The sequence below is a fragment of the Crotalus tigris genome, unplaced genomic scaffold (assembly GCF_016545835.1).
Source record: "Crotalus tigris isolate CLP2741 ecotype Arizona unplaced genomic scaffold, ASM1654583v1 scf7180000017659.2616968, whole genome shotgun sequence".
In the NCBI taxonomy this organism is placed as follows: domain Eukaryota; kingdom Metazoa; phylum Chordata; class Lepidosauria; order Squamata; family Viperidae; genus Crotalus; species Crotalus tigris.
In genome coordinates this window covers 2,158,972-2,178,278 of record NW_024096546.1, presented here as the reverse complement: position 1 = coordinate 2,178,278, position 19,307 = coordinate 2,158,972, and the positions used below count along the sequence as shown (strand labels likewise).

At 43.2% G+C, this 19,307-nt stretch overlaps 1 protein-coding gene across 1 annotated transcript in view; it reads left to right on the top strand.

Annotated features, from left to right (window-relative positions):
- The window catches only part of TMEM132E (transmembrane protein 132E), a 68,424-nt gene extending 50,076 nt beyond the window's left edge, over positions 1–18,348 (top strand). Inside the window, exons 6-9 of the mRNA XM_039335787.1 lie at positions 7,969–8,174; positions 11,356–11,635; positions 13,613–13,804; positions 16,342–18,348. Of these exons, the coding sequence (XP_039191721.1) occupies positions 7,969–8,174; positions 11,356–11,635; positions 13,613–13,804; positions 16,342–17,376 (1,713 nt within the window). The 3' untranslated portion in view covers positions 17,377–18,348. The remainder of the gene's footprint in view (positions 1–7,968; positions 8,175–11,355; positions 11,636–13,612; positions 13,805–16,341) is intronic.
- Positions 18,349–19,307: the final 959 nt, after the last annotated feature.

Sequence of the window (19,307 nt, the reverse complement as noted above, 5' to 3'; positions counted from 1 at the left end):
TGTTTCTACTAAGATCCAATAGAATTGATAGGATTATCCAAATTTGGGGGGGGGGAATAGTCTTGCAGTCCTGGAGCCTCAGATCATATACCTCTGGATGAAAAGAAAATGATAAAGGTACAATGGTACCTTCGTACTCAACTGCTTTGAAGCTCATCAAATTTGGTGCTCAATGCATTTTGATGTGAAAATTTTGTCCTGGTACTCATTGTTTGTTTGGTACGCAATGCACAAGCTAGAACATGTCACTGTTGGCTGCCTTCTGACTCACTACATTATTCCTTATGGGGAAAAAACTGTTTAGTATTCATCATTTTTGGTACTCATCATGCCTCCCGGAACCAATGAACGATGAGTACCAAGGTACCACTGTAATAGGGAAGCCTCAGATCCTTGAAGAGCCATTTCATATATAAAAAAAGACCATTCTGACCTAGATGATTGCATTCCCACATTGTAGCAAATGTGATTAATTTTAATTATGATTTGTTAAACAAGCCAAAAACAAGTCAGTGCCAGTTTTTCATTCCTCATTTGTTCAATCAAATTTGGTCAATTTTCCTATCATTTTTAGCAAATCTTGTTTCATAACTCTTAGAGAATAACGAAATTATTCTTGGTGATTGAATGGGGCAGTAACCAAGACTAAGACAGGAAGCCATAAACCACACAATCCATATCTAACAAAGTTACAGTTACAGTCAGTTATCCTAAAACAAACCTAACTTTCAACCATTGATATAGAGTTGTCAAGTAAAGAAATCATATGCTTTTCTGTTTGTAGATCATGCTGAGTCCAGAAACATATCATACGAGCATGATATGTGGGACTATTATGAAGGCAGGTTTTCATTTTAATTTGAAACAATTAAGTTGCTGGCATGGAATTGGCAGCTTCCTTCTGTGAGACTGTGGCAACCCGTGGATGAACAAATCTCTCCCTTGTCTGATTTGTAATTAATACAGGAAAATTATTTCTTTGTATTAATGTTTAGTTCATAGGCTACATTGTCTGCCACAAGGGTCCTTTCTAGCAGCTTACACTGAAATAATCCATAGAAACTCATAAAACTATTCATTGAGAAGCAGAAAAAAAAAATAGCAGAGCCTCCTTCCATTTGCAGAAATAACAGTTCTCAGGAGAACAAGATTAATTTGAAACAATCTCTTAAACAGAGGCATGGAAATCTTATGCTTGTGGGATCTGCATTTTTTACTAGAATCTCTAGGATTGCTAGCTGAAGCCCAGTACTAAGCTGTGGTTCAGGATGATGGGATATTATGAAACAAGGTCCCTGTGAACATTTGACCAACTTATGACTTTGTTTCCAGTCCTCATCTTTTCATATATTATAAGAGCCATGGTAGCACAGTGGGTAGAATGCAGTACTGCAGGCTAACTCACTGCCCACTGCCAGGAGTTTGATCCTGACCGGCTCAAGGTTGACTCAGCTTTCCATCCTTCCGAGGTCGGTAAAATGAGGATGCAGATTGTTGGGGGCTGACTCTGTAAGCCACTTAGAGAGAGCTGTAAAGCACTGTGAAGCAGTATACAAGCCTATGTGCTATTGCTATTACTATATGTTCCTCCCAGTATAAATCAGCAGCTTAATTCAGAAATGGGAATGAAGTTTATCTTTATGGTGTCTTCCAAATCCTTGGCCAGGGCCCCTCCAGATACTGTTGAACTACAACTTCTGGCAATGCTTACTCCCATTAGAGATGGCTGTCTGTTGAAGTTCTACAACTTCGAAAGGGCCACTGATTTTCTATCCTTAAGGTACATGTTAAAATGGATGGGAAACAAAAGGCAGCCCTGTGTGTAATGAACTCATCAGAAATGGGAAGGAGACCAATGTTTGGCTGCCTCCCACTCATATATATTTTATTGCAATGTTTTACCAGGAAAAGGTAAAGTGATTTTGTTTGAAGCTTGAGGCCATATCTGATGCTTATTATATTTTCAGGAATGGCCTATAGAGCTAGGTTAGAATCGGAAACATTTCTTCTCTGCTTGAGAAATCCTGCAAATGTTACTTACTGGCTCTTGTTCAACCTCCTGGGAAATTTCTATAGATGTTTGGTGTGACTTGGAAGTCCTAATTTTTATTTTATTTTGGCTTATGTAACAGGTTTTTTTTGCTGATTTTCTCAATGCCATTCTGGGAGAAGGAATAACTAATTAAATAAATATTGATACTCTTTAAGAAATGTGAGTGAAGCTGCATGTCTACAAATCTATAGAGGCGCTTGTGTCATCCAAGTTCTAAGACCACATTGTTGAAAATTGATGAAAAATATATAGCCATTTGCGTTAACATCATTTTTGATTTTTAGTTTCAAAATAAAGATCAGCAAACACAAAGTGATCCCTACCAGGCTGTATTTGTACAACATGCTTAATAATAATACAGTGGGTGAACATTTGCATTTCCCAGCATGCTGTGCAGGGTGTTTTCAATCATCACCCCCCTCTTCTGTTTTTGCAAATAATAACAACAATAACAGTCTGCATTCAATTTCTTGAAACTTACCATGAGATTCTCTGGAATCCTCATGAACATGCTTCTTTCCCCCTCCATCCTGTGCAAATTTTTGCTGATAGCTAGGAAGATTTCCTTACCCATTCTGGATATGTTGCCTAAACAGAACATAAGCACTGTTAGGTTTGTCTAGATCAGTGGTGACGAACCTATGACACGCGTGCCAGAGGCGGCACTCAGAGCCCTCTCTGTGGGCACGCATGCCATGCTCCGTCCCTCTTCAACCAGCCGCCCGGTAACTTGCCGAGGTCCCACATGGCTGGATGCATCCTAGCACAGCTGGTTTCCCTCCCCTCCCGTTCCATTCCTCCTGGCCTCATATGCTCTCCTTTTCCTGGACACGACTCACTGCATCGCCTCCTCAGCTGTTGGTCAGCCGTCCAGCTGAGAGGCAGCTTCTCTGAACTGCTGGTGGTGGGCTGCAGAGCCCCAGAGTGCGCCAGTCAAGAGGCTGGCAGGCTATGGCTGCTGACGGACACTGTCGGCCCCCATGCGCTCGCTGGCCTCTGTGTTTGGGGGCCGATGGTGTCAGGCAGCAGCCTTCCCGGCCCCTGCCTCGCCTTGCCCTGCAACAATGGCACCCCTGCCCTGCCTCGCCTCACCCTGCAGGACAAGCCTCCTGCCCACTGTCTCACTTGCCAGAAACCCCCTGGATCTCCCCCAACCCTGCCCGGCCCCCACAGGCATTCCTCCCCACGAGCAACATCAAGGTGACCATGCCCACCTTGGACACACTCACCCAGTCTGCTGTGACCACCACAGCCATGCCCACCCAATGGGCCACGCCCACCCAGCACCTGGCGATACATAAGTGGGTTTTGGGTTGCAGTTTGGACACTTGGTTTCTAAAAGGTTCGCTGTCACTGGTCTAGATCAGTGGTGGTGAACCTTTTAGAGACCGAGTGCCCAAACTGCAAGCCCAAACCCACTTATGCATTGTTGGGTGTCAGGTGGGTGTGGCCCATTGACTGGGTGTGGCCAATTGGCTGGGTGTGGTCCATTGGGTGGGCATGGCTGCGGTGGTAACGGCAGACTGGGTGGGACTAAAAAGTTCAATCAGTTCCAACTTTGCAAGATCTTTTTTTTTCCACGAGAAGTTGAAATTGACTCATTGATTAAACCCTTTTTTTTTTTTTTTTGCACACGGGACGGAGGCTGGGGTGATGGCACACGTGCCTACAGAGAGGGCTCTGAGTGCTGCCTCTGGCACCCGTGCCATAAGTTTGCCACCACTGGTCTAGATTATCTTAATGGCTGCATTTACTAGCAACTAAAGCAAGAATGAGCCAAAGGAAGGAGCTGCTTTTTAGGCATCTTGGAACTGAGATGATATTAATTTTAGTAATATTTGCATTCTCAGGCCCTGAGAGGTGGGAGAATCTCTAATGGTTTATGCCGATGGGTGTTTATTAGTGTAGGGAACTCAAGTGATAGCCCAGCATCTTTATTTTGATGAATGACACAGTATCCAGAAATGCATTTCACGACTCATTTTTATTCTGATGCCAAGCTGGGATTGTCTTTGCAGACATGCTGAGCTTGTGTCTCTTGGATGTTGAAGCCAAGCTTAAGTAACCCTGTGGGAGTAAGAGGAAATAGACCCACACATATTTTCAGAGATACAGAGCCAGGCAAATACATTATCATATTAAACTCTCTTGGCTGTTAAATTCCAATTAAAATACATCTGAATGAAGGGCAGGGAGTAGATTTAAGTGAAGAGAGCTGTGATTTTCACAGCAGTTTTGGTCTCTGGTTGAAACTTTCTGAGAGACAGCCCATTCCTCAATGGGAGACCACCTGTTTTGCATGGAAGATGTTTCAGATTCAATTGCCCTTCTCTAGTTAAAGAATTACAGAGAACAAAACTGAAAACGTTTCTTTCTCTCCAAGTGCCAGTCAGAGTAGACACTACCGGGCAAGAGAAGTCAGTATTCTGACCTGTTGCACAACTGTGAGAACGTGCTGTTATTGATAGTGAACATCTGAGATGCTAGGACTGCAAAGAGGGAAGGTTATAAAATAATAGTGAACCAAAAGGCTGGAGTAGCATTAGTATTAATGTTAGATCCTCCCATGCTATGTAGCATATCGGGCAGCAAGGATTCTCCAGTATTTTCGGTGTGGGGCAAGTACATCAGCATCTTCCCCTGTGATATTTAAAGCCTTTAAGTCGTCTATGAATGTTCTTCAGTGTGTATTTTGAGGGCGCCCTCTTGGTTGTTTGGCATTGAGGGAAATCTATCTCATTGCCATCTTGAGAATAGGCATAACATTCAAATTAATGCATTTGATTTCTATCCCATCTTTCTTTCAGGAGCTCAAGGTGGCCCTTTATAGCAAGATATCTATTAGCTACTCATAAAACTGAAAGTAATATTATTTTGAGTGTTCAAAATTACCACAATGAAAAGCTCTTGCCAAAGAAATGCATTTCCCCAGCATTCAGTAGACGATTTCATTGGTCCATGCAAAGCAGAAACAGAAGAAACATAAAAGGAATGATCTGTGTTTCCCATCTATTACTTTCTTATTTAATAGCATTTGAACATAAAAGAGGGAGACTGACTCTTAAAAGTTTTCTTCGCTCCTAATAATTCATGTCCACTAATAAACACAGTTGGAACTTCCTACAATTTCCAAAGTCTGTTTATCTCTGTGTGGGCCAGAATGGGCTAAGTGGTATTGTGATGCAAGCCTCTCACCTTCAATTCACCATCTTGCCCATTTTGATCTTACATAAGCATGAGATACTGTGGATGCCCAAAGGCAGCCCTATTAGAAGATGCTAGAGTAGTCTAGCCCCAAAATCAACCCAGATCTGGGTTACATTAGCAAGATCTATTGGATTCTAGGAGCTTTGAAGCCTTCCCTTTAGCTTATATGGTGCCTACCTAGCCTTGGCCATCACATGCGATTATAGGAAACATTGCAAGATCACAAAACATCCAAAGCTGTAAAGTGGAAGCTTTGGGGGGTCCACTAGGCCCATGCACATGTCTCCTCTTTCAAGAGCCCAGGGATCTTTTTCATGGGGCAACTGTTTCTGAGATTTCATTCATGGCAAGATGTTGTAATTTGGCATTTGAAAAGGTTCCACTACCTAGAGACCACATTTACCCCAACACCCCAATCCTTACTGACTGCTATCTCTTTCTTATAGAGGGTCATCAGCTTTTATGACTCACTTGTGATATGCAAAATTTTGAGAATTTGTAACGGGTACTCAAATAAAATGGTTAACATGATGGGTAGATTTAATCATAATGTTCTTCGAAACCCCTTTTGATTGTTAGGATGCTTCCTATCCTTGTTTGCTTTGTTTCTGAGCAAGCAGATTCCCTTTTAAGCCATTCCAAAGATTTTAAATAATTTGTCTCACCACACTGTGAGTGTGAGTACAGATATCTCCAAATTAGGGTCTACCATTCTCAGAGCAAACAGATTTTCCAAAGTCAGATCCAAATTGATCTCAACCTATTACTGATTCCCTAGTCATTGTTTAGATCAGCCATCCTGATTTGTTGAGTTTGGAGTGTAATGAGTTTTCCAATTAATCCAGTTCTTAGGTCTTTAATGAATATCTATTACAAGTTTGATAGAAGTTGATAGGTTATGAGGGTGTTTCCTCAACCAACTCTTCTCCAGTTGACAGCCTCTCTAGACTGAATTCATAAGTCTCCTGTTTTCACATACATTCATGTGCCCTTTCCCACACTTTCAATAAACTTTCCCCCTTTACTTTATGACCTTGAAGTCAAGTATTATTGTCATCTCTGCCCTGGGAAACTTTGGCTCTTGACATCTCTCTCACAGCAGATATATTGAAACAAGATGGAAAACCTCAGAGAATATCCCTGGTGAAGGAACAGCAGATGCACCCATCTCTGATAGGAACATAACTGCAAGGATTTGCTGTTTTCAGTTTCCAACTCCACAAAGTGCTTGCACGATACATACTGATGTGTTCTAATAGTTATTATAAGTGTTATTCATTTCATTCGATTTTGAATGGTTATAACACTTCAGTCTCAACATTAAGAAAACCAAAATCATGGCATCTGGCCCTCTCAATTCTTGGCAAATAGATGGGGAAGAAATGGAGGTAGTGACAGATTTTATTTTTCTGGGCTCCAAGATCACCTCAGATGGGGACTGCAGCCAAGAAATTAAAAGACGCTTGCTCCTGGGGAGGAAAGCTATGGCAAATCTAGACAGTATACTAAAAAGCAGAGACATCACCCTGCCAACAAAAGTGCGTATAGTCCAGGCCACGGTTTTCCCAGTTGCAATGTATGGCTGTGAAAGTTGGACCATAAGAAAGGCTGAGCGCCAAAGAATTGAGGTCTTTGAAGACTCCTGCGAGTCCCTTGGACTGCAAGGCGTTCAAACCAGTCAGTCCTAGAAGAGATCAACCCCGACTGCTCTTTAGAAGGCCAGATCCTGAAGTTGAAACTCAAATACTTTGGCCACCTAATGAGAAGGAAGGACTCACTGGGAAAGATTGAGTGCAATAGAAGAAGGGGACAACAGAGAATGAGATGGCTGGATGGAGTCACTGAAGCAGTAGGTGTGACTCCAGAAAATGGTAGAGGACAGGAAGACCTGGAGTAACGTTGTCCATGGGGTCGCGATGGGTCGGACACAACTTCGCAATTAACAACAACAAACACTTCAGTAGAATTTGTATCCCATCAGAACAACCCATTTTAACTGGGGCACAAACCTTGTGTGGCCAGTCACTTTTAGGAGTGGTTGGGATGCAAATGGGGGGGGGGACAAAACTGTGCCTCCTGGGCCCAGTTCAGTATTGTTTGCCCAAGGACCTTCCTCCTGCAACATTCATATTCAAAATGTTCACTTGGTAGAACATAAATAAATCAGCACGAGTTCAGGGAGCAGACTATACCGAGTACACAGCTTTCAGCCTGCTTATTTGCCACAATAAAGGTTATAGCGTGCTGATAATAGAAATGGTCTCTTAACTGAGCCACGTTAGAGTTCAAATGCATGTGAAATTATGCAGTATCCTTAACTGCTTGTCCCTCTAGTAAAGGCCATTGTTTACTTAGCCAATATGCATATTGATCAGTTATAATGGAAATGTTTTTCCAAACCATTTCTTTTTCTGCTTCTGTTTTTTATTTGGTAATTAGAGTGGTTCAAGAGAGGCTTTGGTAAATCTGTTGCTATTATTTCTTTACTTACGTGTCCATCTTCTCTCTCTCTTTTTTCCTTCCCTCTTTCTTACTGATGTGATACAAATGCTTTAAAACAATCGCCAGTCATGTAAGAGGCCAATTTAGAAATCGTCCCTTGTTTGATGGTAATTTTTTGAAAATTACCTGAAAGTCCTCAAAATCCAAAAAAACGTGGAAGAAGGGGCTCACCACATGTCTTCTTTTTCTTCCCCATTTTTCTATAGGTATCCAGCAGCTGTGACTATGTCTTTGTGAGTGGCAAGGAGTCTAGAGGGTCCATGAATGCAGGTGTCTTCTTCAGCTATGAGCACCTGAGTGCCCTCTTGGAAATGACCGTTTGGGTCCCCAAACTCCCTCTTCATATTGAGCTGTCTGACCCACGCCTCAGCCAAGTGAAAGGATGGCGAGTTCCCATCTTACCTGATCGGAGGTAGTTTTGGGCTCTATACTTTAACGAGGATTTAGAGAAACTGGAACAGCTTCAGAGGAGGATGATTAGTGGAATAGAAATTTAGTCGAGAGAGATAGAAGCATCTGAGCAGGTTAGCTTTGGAAGGAGAAGACCGAGTGGGAATATGACAGTTATTGTGCAAGATGATGCCTGTGGAGGTGAGCTGGTTTATCCAACAAAGGGGAAATCGTTATCTCTCTGGGTAATTAATTCCATAGTGTAATTACTCTTCCATGAAAGTTTCTCCCTAACACTCAGTTGGAATCTGCCATCTTAATATCCATGTTTCTGTCTGCCCTCTGGGATGACAGAGAATAGATAAACTGTGAGAGATGATGCCCACAGAGGGGAAGGTGGTGTGAAGGACTAAGGTGAGGCAGCAGCTTCCCAGCAAGAAGGAAGCACATTCCAGAAAGGGAAGGGGAGAGAGAAGAGGCAGCACAGCCCACAGATGAACAGGAGACAAAGAAATAAAGTTTGGATAGGTACTGCCTAGAATCTCCAGGGTATATGAGCCGAGGTGGCGCAGCAGTTAGAGTGCAGTACTGCAGGCCACTTTAGCTGACTGTGTTCAGCAGGTCAGCAGTTCAAATCTCACCGGCTCTAAGTTGACTCAGCTTTCCATCCTTCCGGGGTAGGTAAAATGAGGACCCAGGTTGTTGGGGGCAATGTAAATATATATATACATTGCTTACTGGTGTACACCGCTTAGAGAGTGCTTGCACTTAAAGCGGTATATAAGTCTCATAAATAAATAAATATCTGTTAGGCTGAGGGTGGTAAGGGTTGAGTTTGGCAACATTCTGTCTGTTATGTGTAAGCCAAAAAAGAAAAAAGAATTGAACTCTGGCTAAACTGTTCCATGTCATTCTTGGGCTTAGATGGACATCAACATTGACAAAGTTAACCCTTACTACCCTCAACCAAATGTATATACCCTGGGAGATTTTAGGGAGGGGCTATTCCTTTCTGTGTTTCCTGTCCATCTCCGGGTTGTGTTGCCTCTTCTCTCCCCGCTTCCCATGCTGGAAGGTGCTCCCTCCTTCCTGGGAAGCTGCTGCCTCATTTTAGTCCTTGAGATCACTTCCTCTTCCATGGGATCATCTGTCACAGTTATCTATTCTGTCTCATTCCAGAGGGCAGACAAAGAAACATGGATATTAAGTTGGCAGATTCCAATTGTTAGATCACGCTTGGAATACTAACATCCAGTTTTGGTCACCGCGATGTAAAAAAGATGTTGAGACTCTAGAAAGAGTGCAGAGAAGAGCAATAAAGATGATCAGGGGGCAGGAGGCTAAAACATATGAAGAACGGTTGCAGGAATTGGGTATGTCTAGTTTAATGAAAAGAAGGACTAGAGGTGACATGATAGCAGTGTTCCAATATCTCACGGGCTGCCACAAGGAAGAGGGGGGAATCAACTTATTCTCCAAAGCACCTGAAGGCAGAACAAGAAACAATGGATGGAAGCTAATCAAGGAGAGAAGCAACCTAGAACTAAGGAGAAATTTCCTGCCACTTAGAACAATAATCAGTGGAACAACTTGCTTCCAGAAGTTGTGGATGCTCCAACACTGGAAATTTTTAAGAAAAGATTGGACAGCCCTTTGTCTGAAATTGTATAGGGTTTCCCGCTTGAAGAAAGACCTCCAAGGTTCCTTCTATTTCTATTATTCTGTTAATTCAACTGAATGTTAGGAAGAAACTTACATAGAAGAGTAATTGCACAGTGGAACTAATTACCCATAGAGATAGCAATTCCCCCTTTTGCCTAATTAATTAATTAATCTAAGTCACCCATCTCCCTCAAAGAGGGGTTATATATTGAAGAGAAGACTTTAATTTGAATTCCTGCATAGAACATGCCTGAAGTCAGGGATCTCCAAGCCCCCGTCCAATAACGGTCTGTGCCTGCCAGGAACCAGGGTGTGCAAACGAATAAAGCCTATCTGTGCATGCATGGAATCCAGGCAGCCCCTCCCCTCGGTCCATGGAAAAACCACCCAAAAGGTTGGGGACTGCTGCCTTAAGCCCGTAATGTCACTAGTGCAGAAAGGAATAGGATGGAGAAGTCTGCTGCAGATGTTTGAGTGATCAATAGGGAGAGCTATGCTATGTAAACTTGAGCTTACCCTAGACTTTCCATACTAGACATCCATATTTGTGAGCTGCAGAATGTATAAGCAGTAACCATGGCTCGTGTTCAGTTCATGATCATGATCCAAAATTATTCATTTTGGAGGACAGGAAGCATTGCCCTATTGCCCTATTTTGGTGTTGTGTTGCCATCATCTTTAAGATCCAGCTGGCTGTATGACAATATGGTGAGATCAGAGTGACTACCTTACCTACCTGACAACAGAACATGTTTTTCCCCCCAGAATAATTAATTAATTAGGCAGGGCATTCCCTTCAGTTCAATGGTAAGGACAGAAAAAGTGATGAAGATAAACATATAGGCAAGAGATGCTAATGATTTCAGGCCTGCAGATTAGTTGTTGCTTGGGAAGGGAAACTGCCTGGTGAATTTATTTTGCAACTCCTGTGGAACACTCTGTATGGCTCTCAGTTTCCCCATCCCTTCTCTCCCACTTATATCGTTTTCATCCTACGCATTTCCTCCCCCCCCCTTCATGTACTTGCCTGTGTTGTGACTTATGTGAGGATGAATATAAGAATGTGTGTGTGTGTGAGAGAGAGAATACACAGATAGCAATCAACCAGCTTTGTAAACGAGATACCGTATTTTACAAACAAACAATTAAGTGTAATTAGTAGCCATTCCTTGAGCTAGTATAGATTAATTTTGTTTGCCCTGAGACTCCCCTGTTTTGGAGTGTGGCTCATGACAAGAATATGCACACTAATATACTGTGTATCATATCCATCCATTTCTTTGGGAAAGGAGTATAATCCTCAGGATTGGTTTCAGCTCCAGTTGGCAATGTCAGCTTCACAAGCTGAGGAAGCTAGGCATTCCATGTCTGTTTTTTGTTTATCTTTCTTTTCTTGGCCATTCTTATTTGGGGAGGAGGGGCACAGTTATCTTAAATTCATGGTTGTCTTTCTTGGAGGTCAATAAGCTGGTTCCTGACCATCTGAGAAAGCTGCCAACCAAATCCTTTTTCTGTGCTGATGTCCTTCAACTTCTCACCAGGTCCATACGGGAGAGTGACGATGAGGAGGAGGAAGAAGAACGGAGACAAAGCAGGGGCTGCACACTTCAGTATCAGCATTCCACCCTGCAAGTGTTCACACAGTTCCACACCACCTCCTCAGAGGGCACAGATCAGGTGGTCACCATGTTGGGGCCTGAATGGATGGTGGAGGTCACAGACCTAGTTGGTGACTTTATGAAGGTTGACAACCCACGTGTGGCACACATGGTCAATAGCAAAACACTAGCTGGCAGGGAGCCGGGCACTACTTTGTTCAAGGTAAAAACTAATCAAATGCTGGTGGTGACTTTATGAAGGTTGGTGACTTTATGAAGGTTGACAACCCACGTGTGGCACACATGGTCAATAGCAAAACACTAGCTGGCAGGGAGCCGGGCACTACTTTGTTCAAAGTAAAAACTAATCAAATGCTGAACCAAAAAAAAAAAAAATTATATTAGTCTGATAGGGTGGGGGGAAGGGAGGGAGGGAGGGAGGAAGGAAGGAAGGAAGAACATCAATGTTATTCCTCGGATGCACAAAATCCGAGCAAATGCCATCAGATTTTCATTAAATGATCCACAAGTTGTCCTCAGACTGAGCAGGCTGTCTGTTGTAATGGCAAAAGTGAAAGAAGGATAGTTTGCAGATACCCATAAATCCTTTGCTTGTTATTGTCTTGTACATTTGGAAGCAAAAAAAGTGGATATCCTGTTTTCAAAAATATCTAACCTTTCCCCACCCAATCCATCCTACTTATTTTCTAGAGCAGGGGACCCCAATCTGTGGGCCACAGCAATCTAATCACCATTGGCTTGCATGAGTGGCCGGCCAGTGTGTGCACATGGCCCCACGCATGCGAGTCTCATTATGAGCAATCGCGTCCCCATTTGCATAAGCCTCACTACGGGCGCTTGCAGCCCCACTTGTGTGAGCCTCGTTGCAGGTGCTTGCAGCCCCATTCGCGCGAGCCTTGTGGGTGCTTGTGGCCCCACTCGCGCAAGTGACACTGTCATGGGCGCATGCGCATGCACGTGCACATGCACGTGCATTTTCTCCCTGAACAGTTCTGAGCAGGGCTTGACTCTGTGCCAGGAATGTCTGTAACTTCAATTAATTCCAGGCTTTGACATTGCATTGCTTTCCTAAGCAAAAATCCCAGGCTGCCATCTTCAAAGATAGTGCTGCTTAAGGTCAGGGTGCCTCCTGCTGAGAAAATACCCTTTGAAGAATTTTCTGTGCGTCTATGTGAAGGAGAGATCATGAATGGGTGATGATCTGTGGACTGGCTCTATTATTATGAGAAGCCCAGTTCCAGAGGAAGAAATGGAAAATGTGGCTATAGATCTCAGGAGGCAGTTTTGCAATTCAGAACCTCTATTACCAAAACTTCAGAAGCTGTTCTGTGATGGGCATTTCTTTTCCTTTAATGCAGTGTTTCTCAACCTTGACAATTTTAAGGCATGTGGACTTCAACTCCCAGAATTGCTGGCTGTGGAATTCTGGGAGTTGAAGTCCACATGCCTTAAAATTGTCAAGGTTGAGAAACACTGCTTTAATGTATTCTTTGTTTTTTTAAAAAATGAAAACATATTCCTCATGTGAGATAACCCATATTCAGTGCAGGGAAAAGATGATACAAATAAGTTATGAGAGCGATCTAGACTTGTATCCATGTCTTGTGCTGCAATATATATTAAACCTTGCTTATCATTGAGCAATGCAAGGTATGTTTTATTCCTTTCATACTCATTTTTTAAAATGAAAGTTTAGATTCTAAGAATATCAGTATATGTTTGGCTTCCACTTGCTGGGCCTAAAAATGTCAGAGTTCTAGGCTAGAATAAGTTTGTTTTTTGTTTCTTTTAAAAAAAGAGAGATGGATAGTATATTTCAGGGCCTATTTCATCCTGACTGCTATCTACCATTATCTGAAGAGGTTCTTAGAAAAAAAGAAAAGTCAACTCAAAAAAATGGTGAAATTGGAGCATCTTTTTTGTAAGAAAAGGCTACATTTGCCGTTTAGCACTATTGGTTGCAGTCTCCACTCCCCCCCCCCCAATTTATGCTACCAACATTTTGCATTATAGTAGAAAAAAAATGCTCAATTTGAAGGATCTTCCCTTTAATCCAGAAATATTCATTTAGTTCTCTTCCTATGCTTTTAATAGAGTTGTTTTCACATTTTCAAAAATCTGATTCTCTGACTCCTCGGTCATAGTTCTTTATCAATGAGGGAACCCATTTTTTCTACAGGTAGTTTCTCCACTTATGGAAGCTGTCCTTGGTGAGACACCAGTGACTGTGGTTGATGAGAAGGTTACCATTGTGGAATTGAAAGCTCAGGTGGTCTCAAACCTCTCCCTTTCCCTTCATGCCAGCCCTGGGAATAGCCACACCATTGTGGCCAAGACAACAGCCCAGCAGATTCTCAATTTCTCCAAGCAGGTAATGTTGACCAGTTTCAGGAAATAGTCTCACCCTGTAGTTCCCAGAAGCCCTCAAGGCTCAAGGGAAGCCCGTATGGATTGGTTCCATTCTCACACAGAGCCAAAGAGAAGGCCAACTGTTCTGTTCAGACTGCAGAGAGAGGCCCATGGGATGGGAGGCTGCTTCACCTGAGAACATTCTCGGTAGACAGAGAACTAGGATGCCACGGGAAAACAAAGTACATCTCAAAAAATTTGAGCGGAACAAAGTACATCTCAAAAAATTTCCCTAACAGAAGACCTAATGTTTCTGTGTATTTATGTGGAAGGAGAACTCTAGTTCATCAGAGAGAGTCTGAATCTTTAAAAGATTCAGAGAAATATATGCTTAGTGAGTTTTTTTTCTTTTTTAGTGGATTTTTTAAATCACTGAGAATTACAGCAAAATTCTTCTCATGATATATTATCATGTCACTGGGTTTGCACAGTAAGCTGAACAAAGTCAGTTAAAGATCTAGCAGTTGCATTTACACAACTTGCTAAACATCATTGCTTTTAATTGGTTGATGTTGTTGTTTAGATTCTTGTGTGAACTCAACCTGCCTACGTATAGGAGAAGATAGCTTACTAGTGAAGGAAATTTTTACAAGATTTCTGTAGCCTCGTAAATGTTTATTTGATAGTTTGATAGAGTATATTACGTATGGTCTATATGTTCCAAGTGATTCCAAGCAGTTTACAGAGTAAGCTGTACGAAAAGAAAACATAAAGCCATGGCAAAATATTTGATGCAACCAATAAAAATAAAATAAAAATCACAGAAGAATAATACCATGTCCAGGCTCCCTCCTTAGCAAGGGTGACATAAATAGCCTTATAGGCTTCAAAAGCCCTACAAAATACAGGTAATCCTTCACTTGCAACCATTTGTTTAATGACCATTTGAAGTGACCACAGCACTGTTGTAGCACTTCTAAAGTCATGTGATCAATTTCAGGAATTAGGCAACTGCATGTATTTACAATGGTTGCAGCATCCTGTGGTCATGGGATCTCCATTTATGACCTTCCTAGCAGGCTTCCAATAAGCTAAGTCAATGGGGGGAGTCACATTCGCTTAGTGACCATGTTATTCACTTAACAACCATGACAAAAAGGTCATAAAATCCAGCGCAACTCAATTAACTGACTTCTGGTTTCAATTCTGATGGTAAGTCAAGGACTACCTATGAAACAGATTTAACTGTCATTCTTAATAATAATGAAGTAGGGCCAGCCTTCTGGATTTTGTCTTTTATTTTGGCATCAATTAGATATCATTTGAGGATGTTGTTAGGCAGTAGGAGATCCACCAAGGCTGCATTGCCGCCCCCTACAATTAGACATTATATGATTTATTTATGTAAGCAAACACACCGATTTCCTTTCGTTAATCCAAATGGATGGTTTTTCCTATTGGGAAAACTGAGAAGATTGTGATTGGGTATAAATAAATGAGACAAAAGAGAGACCGATTTGGGCAAAAGGACAGGTTAATGTGCACTAGATGGGGACAATGGGAATTTGCATTCCAGACTATCTGGAGGGTAACTGATTGGGGAAGGTTTAATATAGAATATAGAAACAGACAGATGGATGGATGAAAACAGTGGAAATTGGGGAATTAGGACTGATAGAGAGTGGTGGTTTTGAAACTGGGGATCCCAGGTTCTGGGTGATCAAAAGACGCCTTGCTATGTCTTCCTTGATCAGTATGTATTGGCAAAGAAGCTTTTCTGAAATTGAGCTTGACAACTATTCATAACTTTTCTGTCCTGGCATCCCAAACATATCAATTGGTCCAGGTTGCTTGAGGGACCGTCTCACTCCACTGGGATTGGCCCATCCCACTCGTACCGGCAGAGGAAGCCTGCTGTGGGTCCCCGTCAGCCCGATTATTCCGGCTGGCGGGGTCCATGAGGAGGGCCTTCTCTGCTGTTTCTCCTGTCCTCTGGACATCTTGCCCCCCCCCCGCATGTGAGTTTGGCCCCAACCCTCCTATCCTTTCATAAGGGCCTGGCTCTGCCAGTTGGCCTGGGCCCCTTTTGGGGAAACAGTGGAGAGGGTTGATCAAGTAACAACTGATCCCACCTCCCCCAATTCCGCCCCCGCCCTCCCCACATGCCCCTGATTTTAATCTTGGTTTTAATTTACTCCCAATTTAAAATAGATGTATCTTTATGCCTGTAAGCTGCCCAATTTTATTGGTCGGCCAATAAAATAATAAATAAATGAATGAATGAATGGGAGGAAAAATATTCCAGAATGTTCTGTAGTTCCAAAGGTAGAAGAGTTCTTAAATAAAGACTTAAAAACAAACTCATTTTCTATTGAATGGAATGATAAGGCATGCATTTTGAACTGGGCTATCCATAACTAAAAGGTTCCACTCTCCAGAGGTCGCATTAGGTCCGTGATTTAAGTCCTTTGGGGTCTCCTCAAAGATCCAAAAATACATGTTTGAGCAAAAGCTTATGGGGTGGTTCCAAACAGTTTTGTCTTTTTTTTTTCCAAATAGGAAGCTCTGCTCAGTCTCTGGGTGTCGTACAGTGATGGCACAATTGCTCCCCTCTCTTTGTATGACCCAAAGGATTACACTCTAGTGGTGACAAGCCAGGACAGGTCAGTGGTATCGGTGATGTCCGAGCGGACCTTCCCACTAGTGAGAGCTGAAGGGGAAGGGTCTGGCGAACTGATCAGAGCTGAGCTGCTGATATGCGAGAGCTGTCAGAAGACCAAACGCAAGAGCGTGCTGGCCACCACATTGGCCAATGTCCGCGTGCATTTCAGCTCTGAGGAGGAACCCACCTATGACTATGAGCCTGTCCAAACTCCTAGCCGACCTGGACGGGAGAAGAGTATGCCTCGCACCACACCACGGGTGGAAGTAGAGTGGCCTCTGGTGCCAAGTCAGGAGAGTTGGGCACCCAGCGTTATCCTTCCAACTGAGGACTTCCCAACCATTCCCACTGGCTATGTGCAAGTCCCTCGAGGACTCACAGACCTGGAAATAGGCATGTATGCCCTGCTCGGTGTCTTCTGTTTAGCCATTCTGGTGTTCCTTATTAATTGTATTGTCTTTGTACTCAAGTATCGGCACAAACGGATCCCTCCAGAAGGACAAACCAACATGGACCACTCCCACCACTGGGTCTTCTTGGGAAATGGACAACCGTTACGGGCCCAGAATGATCTTTCTCCTCAGCCTGAAAGCCCAGGCAACCCACTGGAGAACGTGCAGACCTGCTGCCATGGTGACCACCACAGCAGCGGCTCCTCGCAAACCAGTGTGCAGAGTCAGGTTCATGGGCGAGGGGATGGCTCTTCTGGGGGCTCCACCAGGGACCAGAGCGAGGACCCGCTCAATTCTCCCACATCCAAGCGTAAGCGTGTCAAATTTACTACATTTGCCACCATGCCCTCTGAGGAACTGGCCTATAATTCTATTCCTATAGCAGACGAGGAGGACTTGGAGTGGGTCTGTCAAGACATAGGGTTGCAGGAGCCCGAGGAGCTGCACAACTACATCCATAGGATCAAGGAGATTGCATAATGGGCCGGACCCAACACTTACAAGCCAAGGAGAGAGAGATGTAGGGGATGCTCTCTCTGGGCTTGAAATGGCTAGATTACATTGCCCCCCTGGGCTCTCCTCTAGCTCTTCTTCTCAGTGGACAAGCCCACCTGCACGACCAGGAATGGTTTACAGGAAAACCAGACCTCTTGTAGAATGGGATGAATCTTTTCTTTTTTCTTTTGGAGGGAGAGCAATTATGAAAGGCTGCTTGTGGTACATCTGTGGGTCACTCTGTATAGTTGAAGGCGACATGGCTGGAGCAGGCTGGGTGCCATTACTCCATTAAAGTGGGGTTGGGGACTGATTGGCGCCGTCAAGCAGGCCAAGAGAAGGAAGTGTCTGAGCCATTGTTGGAATGAGCCAGAGTGTGCAATAGGTCCTTGCACCTGATGGGTTGCTTGGGGGAATGTTACTCCTTGCCTTGCCAACATCCACTGCTGCCTTTGCTGCCCGTCTCTCTCTGAAAGGCGATGCAATCCTTTGGTCTCTCGGCTTTTTTTTCTTGCACAATAAATGTTGACTCTTTAAAATAAATAATATTCAGGGATTCTGCTTGGCCCAGAGGGAGCCAAATGGAACAGTCTTCTGGTTTGTGGAGAGGGAGAAACCTCAGACCAGATTGCCATCAGACCCCACAAGGTGGCTGGGACTCACTGTTGCTACCCTGGGGAGGGGAGCTGAGAAAAAGGACTGCCCTCCCTTGCTACTCTAAACACCATCTTCTCCTTCTAATACCTGTATTGCTTCTTCCCTAGTTCCAGGCTCTGTTTTTTCCAAAATTGTGTATTAAAATAGTAAGCCCACCCTCTAACTCCAAGCAGGAGAGTGGAAATTAATCTTCCTGGAAGAAGCCACCTAATTTCCAAAGAGAAATCAAGTTCCTAACCTGCCTCATTTTTATATGTGGGAATGTTTGATCTTCAAAATCTTCCTGGTTGGCCTCTCCATCAGTTGACAGCCATGTTAGGAATAGTTTTCCCTTCTTGTTGAGGCAATACAATTTTCCTATAGAAGGAGGAAGAGAGAGGTGTAGTTACTAGTCTCCCACTGTGTGCACTCCTCAAACCCTCCCCCCCCCCCGTTCCCTGACTCACTGTCTGAGCTTCTGTGATGTCCAGGGACATGGAAAACAAAGCTCTTCCCAAGCGTACAACAAGGCATAGATTGCACGAAGGGTCATGATATAAATTAGAAAAGGGCAAGCAAGACAGGGTTAGGCATGATGATGATACCCTGACCAAGAGCCATTATATTCAGAGGGCTGAACGTACATTTTTATTAAAAAAAGGGGGAGAGATCAGTCCAATCTAGCTGCAGGATTCTAATTTTTCCAGAAGTTCTGTCTACTTATTCTTCTCTTTGGGAAGGAGAGTTGATACTTGCCAGTGAAAATAATTGGATTTGATCCTTAGAAGGATCATGATATCCTTGACAATCAGCCTGGTGGGTAGCCTCTGAGCAAAGCTGAAGAATCTCTGACCTTGCTGTTTCTCAAGAGTCCTGGGAAACTTTCAGATATTGGAATGGGAGGGAGGAAGAAAAGGTACATACAAGCAGAGATTGGCAGAACAAGTAAGTATAAAATGATTCATTGGGGGCAAAACACTCTACATCAATTTTTCATATACACAGCTGGAGCCTGAACTGTGTGTTACTAACCAGGAAAATTACCTTGGGGTCATAAAAGGTACATTGGCGAAGATGCTGATGTATATGAATGTTGTGGAAATGACAAACTCCAACTAGGAAAATAAAGAAGAAATTAAAGATCGCCAACATTGTAGCATGCTTATATAAATCTAGGGTACGACCACACCTGGAAATCTGGTTGCCATATTTAAAAATGAAGGTAATTGAGCTGGAACTACAGAAGTGGACAATCAAAGTGTCTGGGAGTTGCATAAGCT